This window comes from Medicago sativa, chromosome 4, assembly GCF_051527215.1.
Source record: "Medicago sativa cultivar Bolivia chromosome 4, Bolivia_mono, whole genome shotgun sequence".
NCBI lineage: Eukaryota > Viridiplantae > Streptophyta > Magnoliopsida > Fabales > Fabaceae > Medicago > Medicago sativa.
This window is the reverse complement of record NC_140752.1, coordinates 79,876,546-79,891,600: the sequence shown is the minus strand read 5'-3', so window position 1 is coordinate 79,891,600 and position 15,055 is coordinate 79,876,546. Positions and strand designations below refer to the sequence as shown.

The following is a 15,055-nucleotide window of genomic DNA, read 5'->3' as shown; positions in this document are numbered from 1 at the left end:
AAAGATTTGTTTGGATTGTAAAGTCGTACATGAAGAGAGCTTGACTAGCCAACATAAAGTATTGGTTATTGATGTAAGGGTTAAAAGGAGAGCGAAGAGAAGAAGCCGCAATGGGGCTCCACGTATCAAGTGGTGACATCTGAAGGGTGAAAAACAAATGATTTTCCAACACAAGATCTTAGAGGGAGGTTTCATAAATGACATATATTTTCTTTTGTTAAGTTTTTTCTTTGCTTTTTATTTCAAAAATGTATTTATGTGCAATTTGAACTTTTAAAGAATGATGAAATATTAGCCTTTTACATTTCTTAAATAATACAATTACTTTTTGTCCACATTTTTAATTTGATCTATGTTATTTAGTGAAAATGAAATTTTAATGTTGGATGAAATTAAAAAAATTGTCGGAAACATTGCTAGAAATATGTTGTGTTTTAGCTTTTTAACTTGATTTTAATGTTGGAAACAAAAAATTGTATTGTCTGATAAAAAACCGCACCAACCAATCCAACCCAAACCAACCACATTGGTTTGGTTTGGATTTTATTTTAAAAGTCAACCGAACCAAACCGCATGCTTTTTTATCTTGCGATTTTGATGACTTTTAGCCTCAAAACCGAATCAAACTGCACGGCAAACACCCCAAAACACAAGTACACTATAAACACTTTCCCCTCATTTCTCACTTCAGCAAGCCCTTTTCATTGTTCTTTCTCTCAGCAAGCGCACAACACAAACAGGAAACAAGCGCTTTTCATTCTTATTAAATGTAGTTTTATTTAATTATTTGACAAAAATTGTGCCTCACCGGTATTTTGAGTCCAGATCCACCCCTGTTTGGATCAGACAAGTTGTCTATTTAAGTTTGGTAAAGTTTTGGGTAGAACTTTTTGACAAAATTGTGAGGTCAAAGCAAACTATAAGGAAGACCTAGAGGTAAAGGAAGCCAAAAAAAAAAAAAAAACAATTATAAGAGAAAGTATTAAGAAACATTATGTCATAATTTAATTCATGTAGCCGGGATAATTCTTGGTTGTTGAATAAATTTTATTTGCATGTTGATAATGATATAGGGGAGGGGAAGAGGTTTGGGTGTGCATTGATTAATTTGAAATAAAGTAGAAGAAAAAGGAGAAAATGCATATGTTTTTAGGTCACTACTTCAATATGTTCTCGGAGTATCAAAAGTTGAGAAAATACTTTTGAGAATATTTTAAAAGATTAGTCACAATTGTGATTTGAATAAAAGAGTGATTTTTTTTTCGTAGAGAAAATAAAAGAGTGAATGTTGCCCAAAATATGAAAGGTCGCATAATAGATTGATTTTTTTTTAAGAAGCATAATAGATTGATTTTTTTTTTAAGAAGCATAATAGATTGAATTTATTCATAAAAGTGACGGTTCATATTTTTATTTTATTTTTTTTAATCAATATTGTGGTTATGATAATTGATGTGAGTAGAGATAAATATTGGATGTGTTAGTGAAGGTGATAATTTTTTTTATTATTTGTGATCATAACCTTTATTATTCCTAATAATAGTAGTTTAATACACTACTAGAAATTTGCTTATTTCCTGAGGATTCTAACAAATAATCCACAAGAAACATGCTTCATAGTAATAATTTCTTGAGCATATCAGAATCCCTTATTTAAGGAGTCCCCTTTACAAGAAGTACAACTGACCAAGTCCAACTAGCAAATTTGGTATAAAAAAAAGTCCAACCAGCAAAGTTCATTGCCAAAACTTCCCACACTCCAAACTTGCTAAACCACACACAAACACACCATTCAATGAACATCCAAACTTCAAGTGTGTTTGGCAAGGAAGTCAAGGATAAGTTGATTCACCTGTTCGGGAAATTGTTCTTGAACAAAATGTGTTCCCTCTGGAATAAATGTAACCTCCAGATTGGGAACAAGCTCTTTAGCCTTTTCACCCTTAGTTAAATCCTCAATCCCTGGAAACTTGAAAACATAATCCTTGCCACCCATTATCAGTAATGCTGGAACTTTGACCACAGGATCCGGTAAGTTAAAGTCTTCACCAAACGACCTACAAATGCAAACAAAACAATCACTAATAAGAATTCACATCAGAAAAATTGAAAGGTGGAGGGATCCTTCTTCGCCGGCAAAGAATATGGGAACAAAAGAAAAATGGCAGCACCTGTATGGAACCTGCAATGCAGTTTGGAATCCAGATTTTTCATACAAAGCTCCATATGTTGCAAGATCCTCCTCAGTGAACCAAGAGGGAAGAGGAGTACCAGGTTCCACCAAATCCATGATTTCCTGGTTTTCATCAGCTATTGGTATTTCACTTTTTGAGAAAAGGATGTAAACGTTTCGCACAACAGTCTTGGCATCAAAACGTCCAAAATCAGCCTCTGCCCTTCCTGGTTTCTGATATGCACATACATATAGACAAAAACAAAGTTGTTTGTTAGTAATTATAAGGATGATATTACTGGGTCATGTCTGAGAGGTCAAAAGAAATTAGATTTACCTGCCATCTCAAAATGTAGAAGCCTTCAGGGAGGATTTTATGATACCTAGAGGGGCCTGGTGGAACATGAGGAACTCCCAAAGTGATAACTCCCAAGACCCTTTCTGGGTGCAGAATGGAAAACAAATATGCAGGACGAGCTCCAAAATCTTTTCCAACAAGAAACACCTAAAGTACATTAACAAAGAGGACTAATCAATTCGACATAACAGATTAATCATATGAAAGGGATAAAAGGGATGAATTTGAAGTGAATAATGTCACTTTTGAGTAGTGACCACTCCAAGGAGAAGAGTTTGAATTGAAAAAGTAGAGAAACATTGAAATTAATCTGTTATCCTGTTCATTTCATGCTAGCTGGAGCTGAGGTTTAGATAAGTATATCAGTCCGTACTCTTGTGGATCAAATTCAAGTTACTATTGATCAATACCCTGTATAGCTGCTACTGCGTGCTTCAAATCTTTATGTGTTATGACAACTTTTTTTTTTTATCAAATTATGAGAACTAACATTGGAGCACAATGAAGACATAAAGATCAATTACATTTGAAAACTGTGAATCATGCATTTCCCATTCGTGTAACTATTAAACACTCGATGTATCCTAATATATAAGAAAAAAATTAAGCAAAAACATAATCAAGTGTTGAATTCAAAACTGAATACACAATAATATACAAGTATAAAATGTGAACTTCTAGACTAGCATATGTTAGACTAATTGATGATGATACAGACTTAGAGAGAGATCAGAACGATCTGATGTGATCAGAATGTTCTAATATCTTCTCAGAATAATCACCAACACTTTGATGATCACACACATAGAAAGAGAGAAAGGAAAACAAAATAAGTTTTGTATTACTCCCTCAGGACAGTTGTGTAAGCAAAAGTTGATGTATCTGGTTCAAAATTTGGAGAGAGTATTGAATTGGTTATTGGCAAGCATATTAAACACATGTATTGATACTAGTGCCAAGTCTTACTAGTATATTGAATAACACTCACAAAGCTAACTAACAAAAAGTAACAAAATAAATCGAAAATTGAATTAATCTATCAAGGTTGTGAAAAGTAGAGAGAGAGAATAGTGTACCTTGGAAAGAGAAAGAGCATCAAGAATTGCAAGGAGGTCATTGAGAAGATGAGTGAAGGTGGTCTTTTCAGGTTCAGGTGGCTGGTCAGATAGTCCGTAACCTCTGTAATCAAAAGCGATCGCTCTAAAACCGGCACCGGCGACGGCTATCATCTGGTGGCGCCAGGAGTACCATATCTCCGGGAAACCGTTGAGGAATACGACCACGTTTGGACCTGAAAATTTGTTTGACTTAGAGTGGTCATAAGACAAGACTAAGAATTGAAAAAGCAATGGACATGATTCACTCACCGGTTCCAATTTCTGCTACGTGGAGTTTTAGATCACCTACGTCGACGAATTTGTGTTGGATTTCATCCATAATTACACAATTTCAGACACAACTGAGACTGAGATACCTTTTTTTCTGTCTTCTTTGTCTCAACTCTCAACAACTCTCGTGTGGTGTGTCCACTGTTTTAATACTGCATGCTTCCAAAACGTACTTTCCGCCAATCACGGAAGACCACGTCACTTTTTAATCTGACGTGTCCCTATTATATGGAATTGGATTTTCTGTTCTTACATGACCGTCCAATCTTAATTTGACGATTGAGATTGTTCATAAAATCGAATTTAAAATCTGAACTATTCGATCTAAAATCAACGGGTGAGATTAGGGGTGAGCAAAAATAACCACGAATCAAATTGAATCGGTTAATCGAACCGAACAATATTGATATTAACCTAACCATTTAAGTGGTCCGCGAACTGAACCAATAATTTAATAACGGTTATTGGACCATAACCATACTGTTTGAACCAAACCGAACCAGTAGCAAAGCACAAACTTCATATTTTAATAAGGGTTAATTAAGTTTTTAGTCCCTATAAATATTCACAGTTTTGTTTTTAGTCCCTACAAAATAAAATCACACTTTTTAGTCCCTATGACATTTTCCTTAAGCATTTTAGGGACTAAAAATGCTGATGGAAAAAATTTATAGGGACTAAAAATGCTGATGGAAAATTTTATAAGGACTAAAAATGTTGATGGAAAGTTTTATAGGGACTAAAAAGTGTGATTTTATTTTGTAGGGACTAAAAACAAAATTCTGAATATTTATAGGGACTAAAAACTTAATTAACCCTTTTAATAATGAAATTTTATTTTGTCTTTCATCGTGCATTAACATTGAAATTTGTTGATGTTTTTATTGATATTAGTGATATACAACCAGTAAAATCACAAGAAATTAAAAACTAATATGATTTAGTTCTTAAAAAGGCTTAATACATTTCTTCATATTTTAAATCCAATTAATAAAAAGTCCTAATATATTTCTGAGAGGATAAAAATTCTTAACACTTGTCGTACAATTCCAATTTATGAAAAAGGAAAAAAAAACAATTTGGTTCTCAAAAGGATAAGAAAATACATTTTAATTCAAAATATTATTTTAAGTTCGGTTTGGTTCGGTTCGCAGACAACAAAACGGTTAAGTGAACCATAACTCTGGTTCGGTTCGATTCCTCGCAAAGCTCAAACGGTTCGGTTCGATTTTCTAAACCGTTCAAAACGGTTTGGTTCGGTTTTTTTTTAGAAACTGAACCATGTCCACCCCTAGGTGACATTCATTACGGTGTGAATTAGCTAAAGTGAGAACTCTGATCCCTACAATATGGAGTAACATTGGGGGTGAATAGTTTGGATCTGTTTTGATCAAAAAAAAATGTTTGACTCTGTGAAATCTTTATCGATTTGATTTGGTTTTTATTGTTTTTAAAAAATGAAATCGAACCAAACAACATCATTTGTAAACAAAATAAAATCCCTTATTTGTAAGAGTTTAATTGTGGTGGGTTGACAGACCAAAACAATTTTGCACACACAACCAATCAAAACATTCTGAATTGCCACGTTTGTCCCACATAAATTAAAATCATTAATTGATGTGATAATTCAGAATGTTTTGATTGGTTACGTATACAAATTAGTTTTGGACCGTCAACCCATCACTATTAAACTCTATTTGTAAAACTAATTCAACAAAATTTAAAAGATGAAAGTTGTGTCTGCAACAAGTGGAAACTTGCATAACAATAGGGCATCAATAATAACATCAATACACTTTACAACACGAATTCCCCAAAAACTACTGTAGATCCCAAATTTTGCATGGTTTTACCATCTTTAGCATGTTCTATTGGATGAAATTTGTCTGTATTCTTTCATTTAATGCACTATAGGTATGCCGCCCTAACATTTGCATGCTTTTACAATTATTAGCATATTCTATTGGTTGAATTTTGTCTGTATTCTCCATTATAATGCACCCTTAGGTATGCGGTGCCTACTAATTTTAGTCTGACAATTTAGTTTTTTTAAATTTCCATAACATGAATGCGGCTGCTACAGCTTTTGTTGGATCTTTTCCTTTTTTCATGCTGACATTGGCTCATTTCTTATTTCTTATTACACTAAAAGACAACAACAGTGGTTGCAGCTTGAATTATATATACATGTAAAGTTGAACATGGTAGAAAGGTTAAAAAAAAAAGAGAGAAAATATAGTAAAAGATTCCACAAAAGCCACTGTCAGCATGAGAGAAAGGTTGAAAAAAGTTAAAAAAGAGAAAATAAAGTAAAACAGAGGGGAGAAAAAAGCTGAATGACAGCTTTATAAAAATATTTAATCCTAACAACAAGCAGTATATAAACCCAACATTGTCATTCATTTGCCATTTGCAATTTGCCATATTGTTGAATCCTTCACACTATCTGCAGGTGCTAAATACATCATATTCTGATTGGTATGAGTTGTTGTTCCTTCATGAGTTGTTTTTCCTTTCTTCTCCTTTTGTATGTTCAAAATTTATATTTATATACATCCATTTTCTTGCATCATCTTTGTCTCTATTCTATAGGTCCCCAAAGCCAAATGAGGGACTAGAGGAACCAGCAGCAATGAAGAGCCACCAATACATGAATCCTCTTTACATGGTTCTAATCCTATCATTTACATGAGAATCAACATTTTCTTTGTCCAAAAAAAATGGTTCATTAACATTAGTTCTACACAATTGTTTCATTATTATTTTCTGTAATTACAGTGATAATCTGTGTTTGAACATGTCTTTTTCTCTCTGAGTTATGTGAAAGCAAAGCTGGCAGCTCCTTCGTCAAAGTTTCCCAATGTGTTTGGCCAACAACTCCTTCAATGCATTCTAATCTCCCAGCTCAAAATCTTGAATGTCTAATTATCTGCAATGATTTCATTTGATAATAGTTGAGTTCTTATCAATGAAATTAATAATAGAATAGTGTGCTAATAGTTGTATAATCATTTTTCCTATATAATAATACAATATATTGTGACAGTGTATTCAATATTAAATTCCCTCATTTTTTTCATTTAAATAATCAACTTCAAGCCAAATGTTAAATAGGTAGAAATATGAGCAGCTTGAGTGTAGTAGTCATATTGCAATTAATACATATCCTATATTCCATCACAGAAAGTTGATGAAAAATTGAAATAATATCCCCATTCCAGTATTATTTAAACTTCAACAAAATATCATAATCAAAACTCTACTAATTTTCTCCCGTCCTCACTCAATATTTTTGTTATTTTTGTTATATCAATCATGATTCATTTTTGTCACTCTACTAATCAAAGACAAATCAGAATTGATTTCTTCATAATACAATTACACACGCAAAGGCGATTTACTTTCATTGACTCAACATTTGATCTGACATATGAATCCTATACAATAACACAGGAAAAAATTGGTGATTCAAACCAAGAGTATTTTCATTTATGTTGTATGCAGACATCCCAAGCAAGATTGTGAATCCCATCCCAACCCAAGATTTGAGACGGCAGAACACAATGAAGACACATGATTCGTAATGACTTATTATAGTCACAGCTTAAAATGTAGGGAGGTGTGAAGGAGTTCTATTTGAACTTATTACCTTTGACTTTACAATTTGTTCTCAAGGTGAGAACAATGAAATCCATCTAGAGAATGTGTCATCATCAATAGTTTCTTTCAATCTATCTCAAGTTGGGTAGGCATAATATCATGATGCAATTGGATAAAATCAGAAACGAAAGTGCTTTTATATATGATATCATTTAGCTCAATAACTTCATAAAAAGAGAAAAGCTACACTTTTTACGTTATGAGAAAATCATTGTAAAGTTTGTTAGACCTTTTTTTGTTAATTAATCTAATATCTACAATTAGATAAAAATTCTCATAAAGATCTACAATTACATAAAGGTTCTCAAAAAGATAAAAAGGATTCGATAAAAAAATAAAAAATAGGTAAGTGAGGGAGGACCAGCCATCAAATGATCCTACTAAAAAAATGCTACTTAAATGCTTGAAGATGATTTAAAAAACCAAAGCACTAAACTGAGCAATTAAATATTATCCTTTGGGATGTTGAGACCTAAACTGAGCACTATATGTGTGAAAATAAATACAGAATAAAAATTGTGACACAATTGATTCAACAAGTTAAAAATTAAAGTTAAAAATTAAATGCAATGAAATATTATAATTCATTTAAAGAAACCAAAATAATAGAGATTGGTATTATTACCATTTTCAGTGATCTAGATAGAAGGATTTAGAAGATAGTAGTGTTATGATTGTTAAAAGGATATTCATTTGGCATCTGTGATTTTGAGGACGTGCTCCCAGGTCCAAAACACTGATTTTTTAGTGAAATATTAGTGTAAATGAGGAAATAATAGTGATTATGCAAAAAATTTAGAGAATAGTGATTATCAATGAAGAATAGTGATTATAAATGAGGAAAAGTGATGCAAATGGTGATGAAGGGTTTATATAGGGAAGGTATTATTTTAGTAAGGTTTATGTCAAGAAGGCTTTTTCTACAAACAATGCACTCCTTCATTCATGGTGATTGAAAACTAAAAAAAAATAAAAAATTTAGCATATGCTCCAAGGTGATTTTTTTGACTTACATAAAATGAAGTTTGGACATCAAATAAAAATGATTCATTTGATGTTGAGATCTAAATTGGGGAAGGTAAAATTTGAAACAAAACAGTCAAACATATCACAAAAAGGGAATTTTTAGATTAGAGTTCAAATAAATCAAATGAGTGAGATTAGTACCAACACAATGCTGCATATTCACATTTGGAACTTGCATCCTCCTTGCCTTGCCTATGCCTGCAAGAAGAACATCTCCACCTCCAATTTCATTGGATGTATCCACTATCGCTACGTGCTTCACGAATTCATCTGCCAACATCCTAGCAGTCTCTGTGCCCAATCAAAGCTTCTTCAGACATTCAAACTAGATAAAATAAAAAGGAAACTGATAGAAAACAGAAACAAAGTCCAGAGGCATTTTCAAAGAAACTAACATGAAATAAAACAGCAAATGAAAACGAAAACTAGATAAATAGTAAACCAGTTCACCATAGACATATCAAAATAAAAATTCAAGGTACCCCTGCAATCATTTAAATGAGTTCCAATAAAACTAATTTTTTTAATATATGCATAATAAAACTAAAAAATTTAATGTATGCGTTAAGGTGATTATTTTAATCGATTAATCTATCAAAAACATCTCTGATTATTACGGAAAAAAAAGAAAAAAAAACATGTCACACTATTATTGTTATTTTCTTTTACATAACTCTTACAATGCAAACTTCACATAACCAACCACTAAATCATGAAACATCCACGCATTTTCCTATCAGATTCTAATACTCCAACAAGTCGAAAGTGATAGTTATAAATAAGTTATGTGTTAAAAACTAACAGGCATAACTCCAATTCATTAGCATATCGAATAAGTTTAAACTTACAAAAAACTAAAAAGGGTATGCTTCATAGTAATTTAAACAAAATCATATTAATTGAAACAAACATTAAAACAATAAAACATTACGTCATAATTAAGGAGAAATTAATTATTGAAGAATTATACATTAAGCTTGATGAGGGGTAGCTAATCTTATGATGAATTTTAGGCAATTTTTGTGTCAATGCATTGTTATTGATGAAAAGAATTTCAAGATTTTGTGTGAGTATTTGATTGTGTAACACTACCAAAGAAATTAAACCTTGGATCCATGAATGTTAAAGTGCTCATGCCCTGAACATCTATTGAAAAAGACTTGAAAATTTGTTGTTTCTTAAATCAAGCACATAAGATAAGGAATTTAGTGATTTGAGATGTGATTGTGCCAATGAAATTGTTGGTATTTGCATTGTAAGAGTAATATCAGGTAGTTTATTAGTAAAACCATTAAGGTAGGAGCATTTAGTTGGAAACAATTGAAATCACCTGATGGATTTTTTCAGTAGAATCCTTTATAGCTGCATATGTCAGAACCTACCCGTGATTTTGTATCACCTAATGGACCTGAAGTAATCAAGGTTTTGAAAATTTAAATCACTATATACACTACATGTAGTCTTTGGTCTTCAATTGTACAAAGTACAAGTAAGAAGACAAATGTATTAAAGAGAATAAAGAAAAGTTGACTTTTTATGTGTTTTTATGCAATCTGAGCAAAAAGAAAGATTTTTTTAAGCAAAATATCATTTTATTTATTTTAAAAGTTGAGAAGTGACTTTCCAGGATTTGGTCAAGAGTTGAGAAAAAACTAAATCAACATTGATTATAAATAATTTTGTATCTCTTCATCACCTCAAAATTTCCACATTCTATTTCATTTCAATGATTCATACTCATATTCTTCAATAACAAATCAGTGATTGATACTCATATTATTCGATAACAAATCATGCAGTCAAAGCACTTCAAATTCACAAAATTCAATTGGGTTCTGCAATAATTTCAAAAATTATGTGGCGAAGAGAGCAACCAGATTAGTCATCTAAAAAGAATTATGATTTAAAGATAAAAGACAGAGTAATAAAACACACAATTTTCATTGAAGTTTGTTCTGCAAGGTTATATTGTTTGAATGGCTAAATAATCAAATTCCAGCCAGATGTACACCACAATTAATGTAACAAACAATACAACCTTCCAAAATCTTCACAAAAGTATCAAGGACCACAAAAAAAAAAGGTAACATAATCTTTTCGGGCCTTAAAAATAAATAAAACAAACAGGATAACAAAAGATAACCACTTACTTCTTCTTAGCAATGTCACTTCTTCCAGCTTTCTCCACAATCACCTACACACAAACAATATATTTCAGTAATCATGCACATAACCAAGAAGATAAAGAAAATTTTCAGAATTCAACCCAACTTCAGTAATCGCTCAATTGTTTAGTGGATATCAAAACTGATAATTGGAAATCACTAGAAATGATTTAACCACTTACCAGAACATTGTGAGACTCTTGGTATGAAGATACTGCCGAAGAACAAGAGGTATCTTCCCAGAAATCATGTTGAGATTGTACCAGTTGAGAAAATAGCTGATGGAGTGATCGGATTATCGTTAAGTCCATCACACTTAGGAAAATACCAGTTGAGATTGTACTTTTGCAAGCAATTTATCATCAAAACACATCTCTCATGGGAACCTTTGCTGCCTGAAATTAAGCACACGAAAATCATGATCCAGGATAATGAAAAAATAACTTTTCAACGAACATAATATTCTATTTTAAATTCACCATCTAATTTTATACAAAATTTAACCAAAAGTGTTATCTTTCATGTAATCAAGTGACATTATATATAGTTCAACCAATACTAATTTACTTTTATCTTCTATTCCATATCTTTTTTTCCACTATCCAAACTTCAATATTAAAAGAAAAAGTATTAAGACTATGAAAAACAAATATATCTAGAAATCTACAACGGTTAAGTAATTCACACTCCAGTTCAAAAATTGTGTTAAAAATTCCTAAAAACTGAAAGAAGGGGAGAAAAAAAAACAGAAATATATCCACAATTTTCAACATAAAATCAAATAAATGAACTCCAAAACACCAGAGAAAATATAACATAAAATGAAAACCTTTACCATGAGCAGTTTCAATCAGCTTATATGTAATCCCGTAAACTTTTTCTTCACAGTAATCACTCAACACTTAGTAGAAAACCCAAATTTAACTTTATTACTCGAAATAGAACAAGAATAATATAAATAATGTCATAAAAAATTCATACATACAGAGACGAATTCCGGCACGGTGGTAACGTGTTCAAATCTCGAAATAAACCAACCCATCCGACGGTTTTTCGTGATGAGGAGTACTCAATGGATGATCGGAGGTTGTCGGAACTCGGAAATGGAGTATCGGAGGCAGAAGTTCGACAACAACTTCAAGTCTTCGAACAATGAAACGGGTAGACATATAGATCGCAAAGAAAGGAAGAAGATGGTGCTGATCTCACATTCAACTGAAGCTTTGGAGAGGGAGGCCAGCGGCTGGGGTTTGAAGGATGGAGAAGAGTTTATGTTTCTTAGAGCACAAACATCGGTGGTGGCATTGCTTACGTGTGGCATCTTGTGTCAGTATGGATACCACTATTTAACAAGGTGGTAGTAGCATTGGTTGGAACCGTGGTAAAGAATAGAACTGTATCCATACCATTTGCCTTTGAGTTTTTATTATTATTTTATGAGCAATGCTATTTATCAAGAAAGATTTTATCAAGAAATTGTCCCGAAATTAATGTTAGCCAATAAAATCTCAGTCTGGCCGGAAATCATGGGGTGGTGGGTGTTATATATATTTTTTTATGAAACTTTAATAAATAAGATTAAAATCTAAGGGTGATTATTCTGCCATATCATTCTTGAATTCATCAAGAAAATTCATTCTTGATATCTAGCATTTTCCTTATTTTATTAATAACTAGCTTTTGCCAATTCTATTTTGAAGACATGCATGTAAGTTATATTGTAAGATTAGTGGGACCCATTGTAAGTTTTGTAAGAGTTGTATGGATATTTAGAAAATGTAGTTGAGTGGTTTAAATAATTGGAAAGTGTGAAATAATATAAAGTATTACGTGGGACCCATTTATACCACCATGTAGAGTGACATGGATGTGGGTGCTCTAAAAATAATTCAGAAAGGGATAGATGGAATTTTTTTAAACATTTTAGCAAAGGGTGATAATTTTTTAATAAAATAAAATAAACTAATAGTCAAATAGGTGAATGTTTATTAGCGTTTTTTTAATAAAATAAAATAAACTAATAAAGAACGGGGAGGGACACTCACATCACATTGTAAGTATCTACAAATTACAAGGAATTTTTTATTTTTTTCCTTCCAAAAGAAAAAAGTTTTTTTTCCTCTTTGGAATTAAATTGTGATAGCTCTAGCTACTAGATTATTTGACCAACAAAAAATAAGTAAAAATAAGATAAGATTACAATTCCTTCCATTGAGCACTCGAAAAATTTTAAAAAATAAAAAAGAAGAAGATAAGATTACAATGCCAAGTAGCATTATCTTTTTTATATTTGTGGGTGCAGAAGTTTTTTATTATTTTTTTGGATGTAGAATTTTAATGGGGTATGAAATATGTTTTAATTGCTATTACCCATTTGGGATTTCCTCATTAAATTCATGTTGTATTGGTAATGGTTCAAATTGGTCCATCCACATGAGTCTCTTTTCGAAATCAAATAAATATATATCGTCAATGTAATCAGTATAGTTTTAATTGCGTAAACATCGATATGGACATCAAAGGCGACCTGAACAATAATACGGTGACACCTTAACAATTTGAAAACAATATAGTTTTGTATATTTATGGTATCATGCCGTGGCAGTGTCGGGATACTGACTCGCACGTATTCGATTTTGGTACACGCTTAATTCGATACGTGGTACGTGCTGTTGTGTAAACAAAAGGTAAACTTACCCGTGCGTCCATGCACGAGTCACACACTGGGAGATCTTTCTGACTTAATTCAAGAATGGCCATGCTTGAACATCATGACTACCATTGTATGAAACATATGAGTAAATGATCCCTTTTTTTTTTTTTTCTCCTTGGAGGTGTCTTCAATAATTAATACAATAAATGTAATGTAAAATAAAAGTGAGTTGAGGTTGAAAGGGTTGAATAAATGTATATCGATATGAGGTCAGCGTAATCGGTATGGTTTTAATCGCACGAACATCGATATAGACATCAAATGCGACGTGAACAACGATGTGGTGATGCCTTATTAACAATTTGAAAATAATATAATTTTGTGTATTCATCGTATCGTGTCATGTCAATCCCGGACATTGGCTGACGCGCATTCAATTTCGGGACACGTTTAATCTGATATATAATACAGGTTGATGTGTAAACAAAAGGTAAAGTTACTCGTGCGTCCGCGCACGGGTCACACACTAGTTATTTCACAAAGATGAATGTTATAGATACATGCCTTCCTTCACTCAGTAAACAAGTAGCATGGCTCAAAGAATTAGTTTAGAAGAATTAATATAGTAGCACATGGTCAAAAGCATGAATAAAGCATGTAAAAATAACTTTTAAAATACAATCAAAAAAAAAAAAAAAACAACACAAAGTTATGTTGGGTTGTAGTATGTTTGTGTGTGTTGGTGCAACTCTCACTGCATCCAACTCACTTAAATTTTATTATATCAAAAATAAATTTGATGCATACTAGCAAATTTATAATTTTAATTAAAGTAGATTTATCAAGTAGACCTAACTGTTTTTTATTGGCCTAAAACGAATATTTTAACTAAATAGACTTTTAAAAAAAGTTTAAACCTTTTTTGTTTTAAAAAAAACTTGTTTCAAGTTTCAAAAGTCTCAAACAAGTCCTTTAAGTTTCAAAAGTCCCAAACAAATCCTTTTCATTTTTGAATCGTTTCAAACAAGTCCTTTTAGAGGATGATGGTGATGATTCAGATGATAGCAACAAAGAACATTATCCACCATTTGTCATGCCTAAAAAGATGACTAATTTTAAGTGGTTGTTAGGAGCCAGATTTGGTACTAAAGATGAGTTCAGGGAAGCAATTACCAACTATGTTATCTACAATAGAACTTGTTTGAAACGATTCAAAAACTAAAAGGACTTGTTTGGGACTTTTGAAACTTAAAGGACCACTTTGGGAAAAACGAAAAACTTAAAGGACCTTTAGATGCATTTGACCGTTTTTTTTAGAACTAATGTTGAATATAGATCTATATCAATCAATTGGTCTGACCTGTTTTAATCTTTAATCCGACATAAATTAAAAAAAAAAGTGAGTGTGATAGTGGGCATGCTCTCTTAAATTCAAATAATCTATATACTATATATAAAAGTTAATGTCCATTGAATTTACCAATTTGCCCCTAGGAGGGGCATTTTGGTAATTCAATTATTGGAGGGTGGTTTTTTTTTAGGGTTGGCCTATGAATTTCCATTTTTGCCCTTAACCAATTTTTTTTAATTATTTTCTAATTTTTATATTTTTAATAACTTTTAATTATT

General features: G+C 31.8%; 1 protein-coding gene and 1 long non-coding RNA gene across 9 annotated transcripts; both read right to left on the bottom strand.

The window, feature by feature from the left end:
• Positions 1-1,496: 1,496 nt before the first annotated feature.
• On the bottom strand, positions 1,497-4,039 carry LOC146932403 (epoxide hydrolase 2-like). The gene is made up of 5 exons (XM_085704058.1): positions 3,899-4,039; positions 3,608-3,822; positions 2,511-2,678; positions 2,172-2,407; positions 1,497-2,057 (listed from the first exon to the last, which is right to left on the bottom strand). Exons 1-5 carry the CDS (start codon positions 3,966-3,968, stop codon positions 1,811-1,813), a joined length of 936 nt encoding a protein of 311 aa, XP_085560184.1. The 5' UTR covers positions 3,969-4,039; the 3' UTR covers positions 1,497-1,810.
• A 2,204-nt stretch (positions 4,040-6,243) lies between these two features.
• Positions 6,244-12,089, bottom strand: LOC146932402 (uncharacterized). 8 transcript variants are annotated; one of them, XR_015007099.1, is made up of 8 exons: positions 11,609-11,697; positions 10,956-11,168; positions 10,759-10,802; positions 9,939-10,016; positions 9,004-9,092; positions 8,750-8,899; positions 6,699-6,851; positions 6,244-6,599 (listed from the first exon to the last, which is right to left on the bottom strand). It is a non-coding gene; the product is annotated as an uncharacterized LOC146932402 (long non-coding RNA). The 8 variants fall into 8 exon arrangements; XR_015007095.1 differs by lacking the exon at positions 9,004-9,092 and adding an exon at positions 8,208-8,318; XR_015007097.1 differs by lacking the exons at positions 9,004-9,092; positions 11,609-11,697 and adding an exon at positions 11,759-12,089.
• Positions 12,090-15,055: the final 2,966 nt, after the last annotated feature.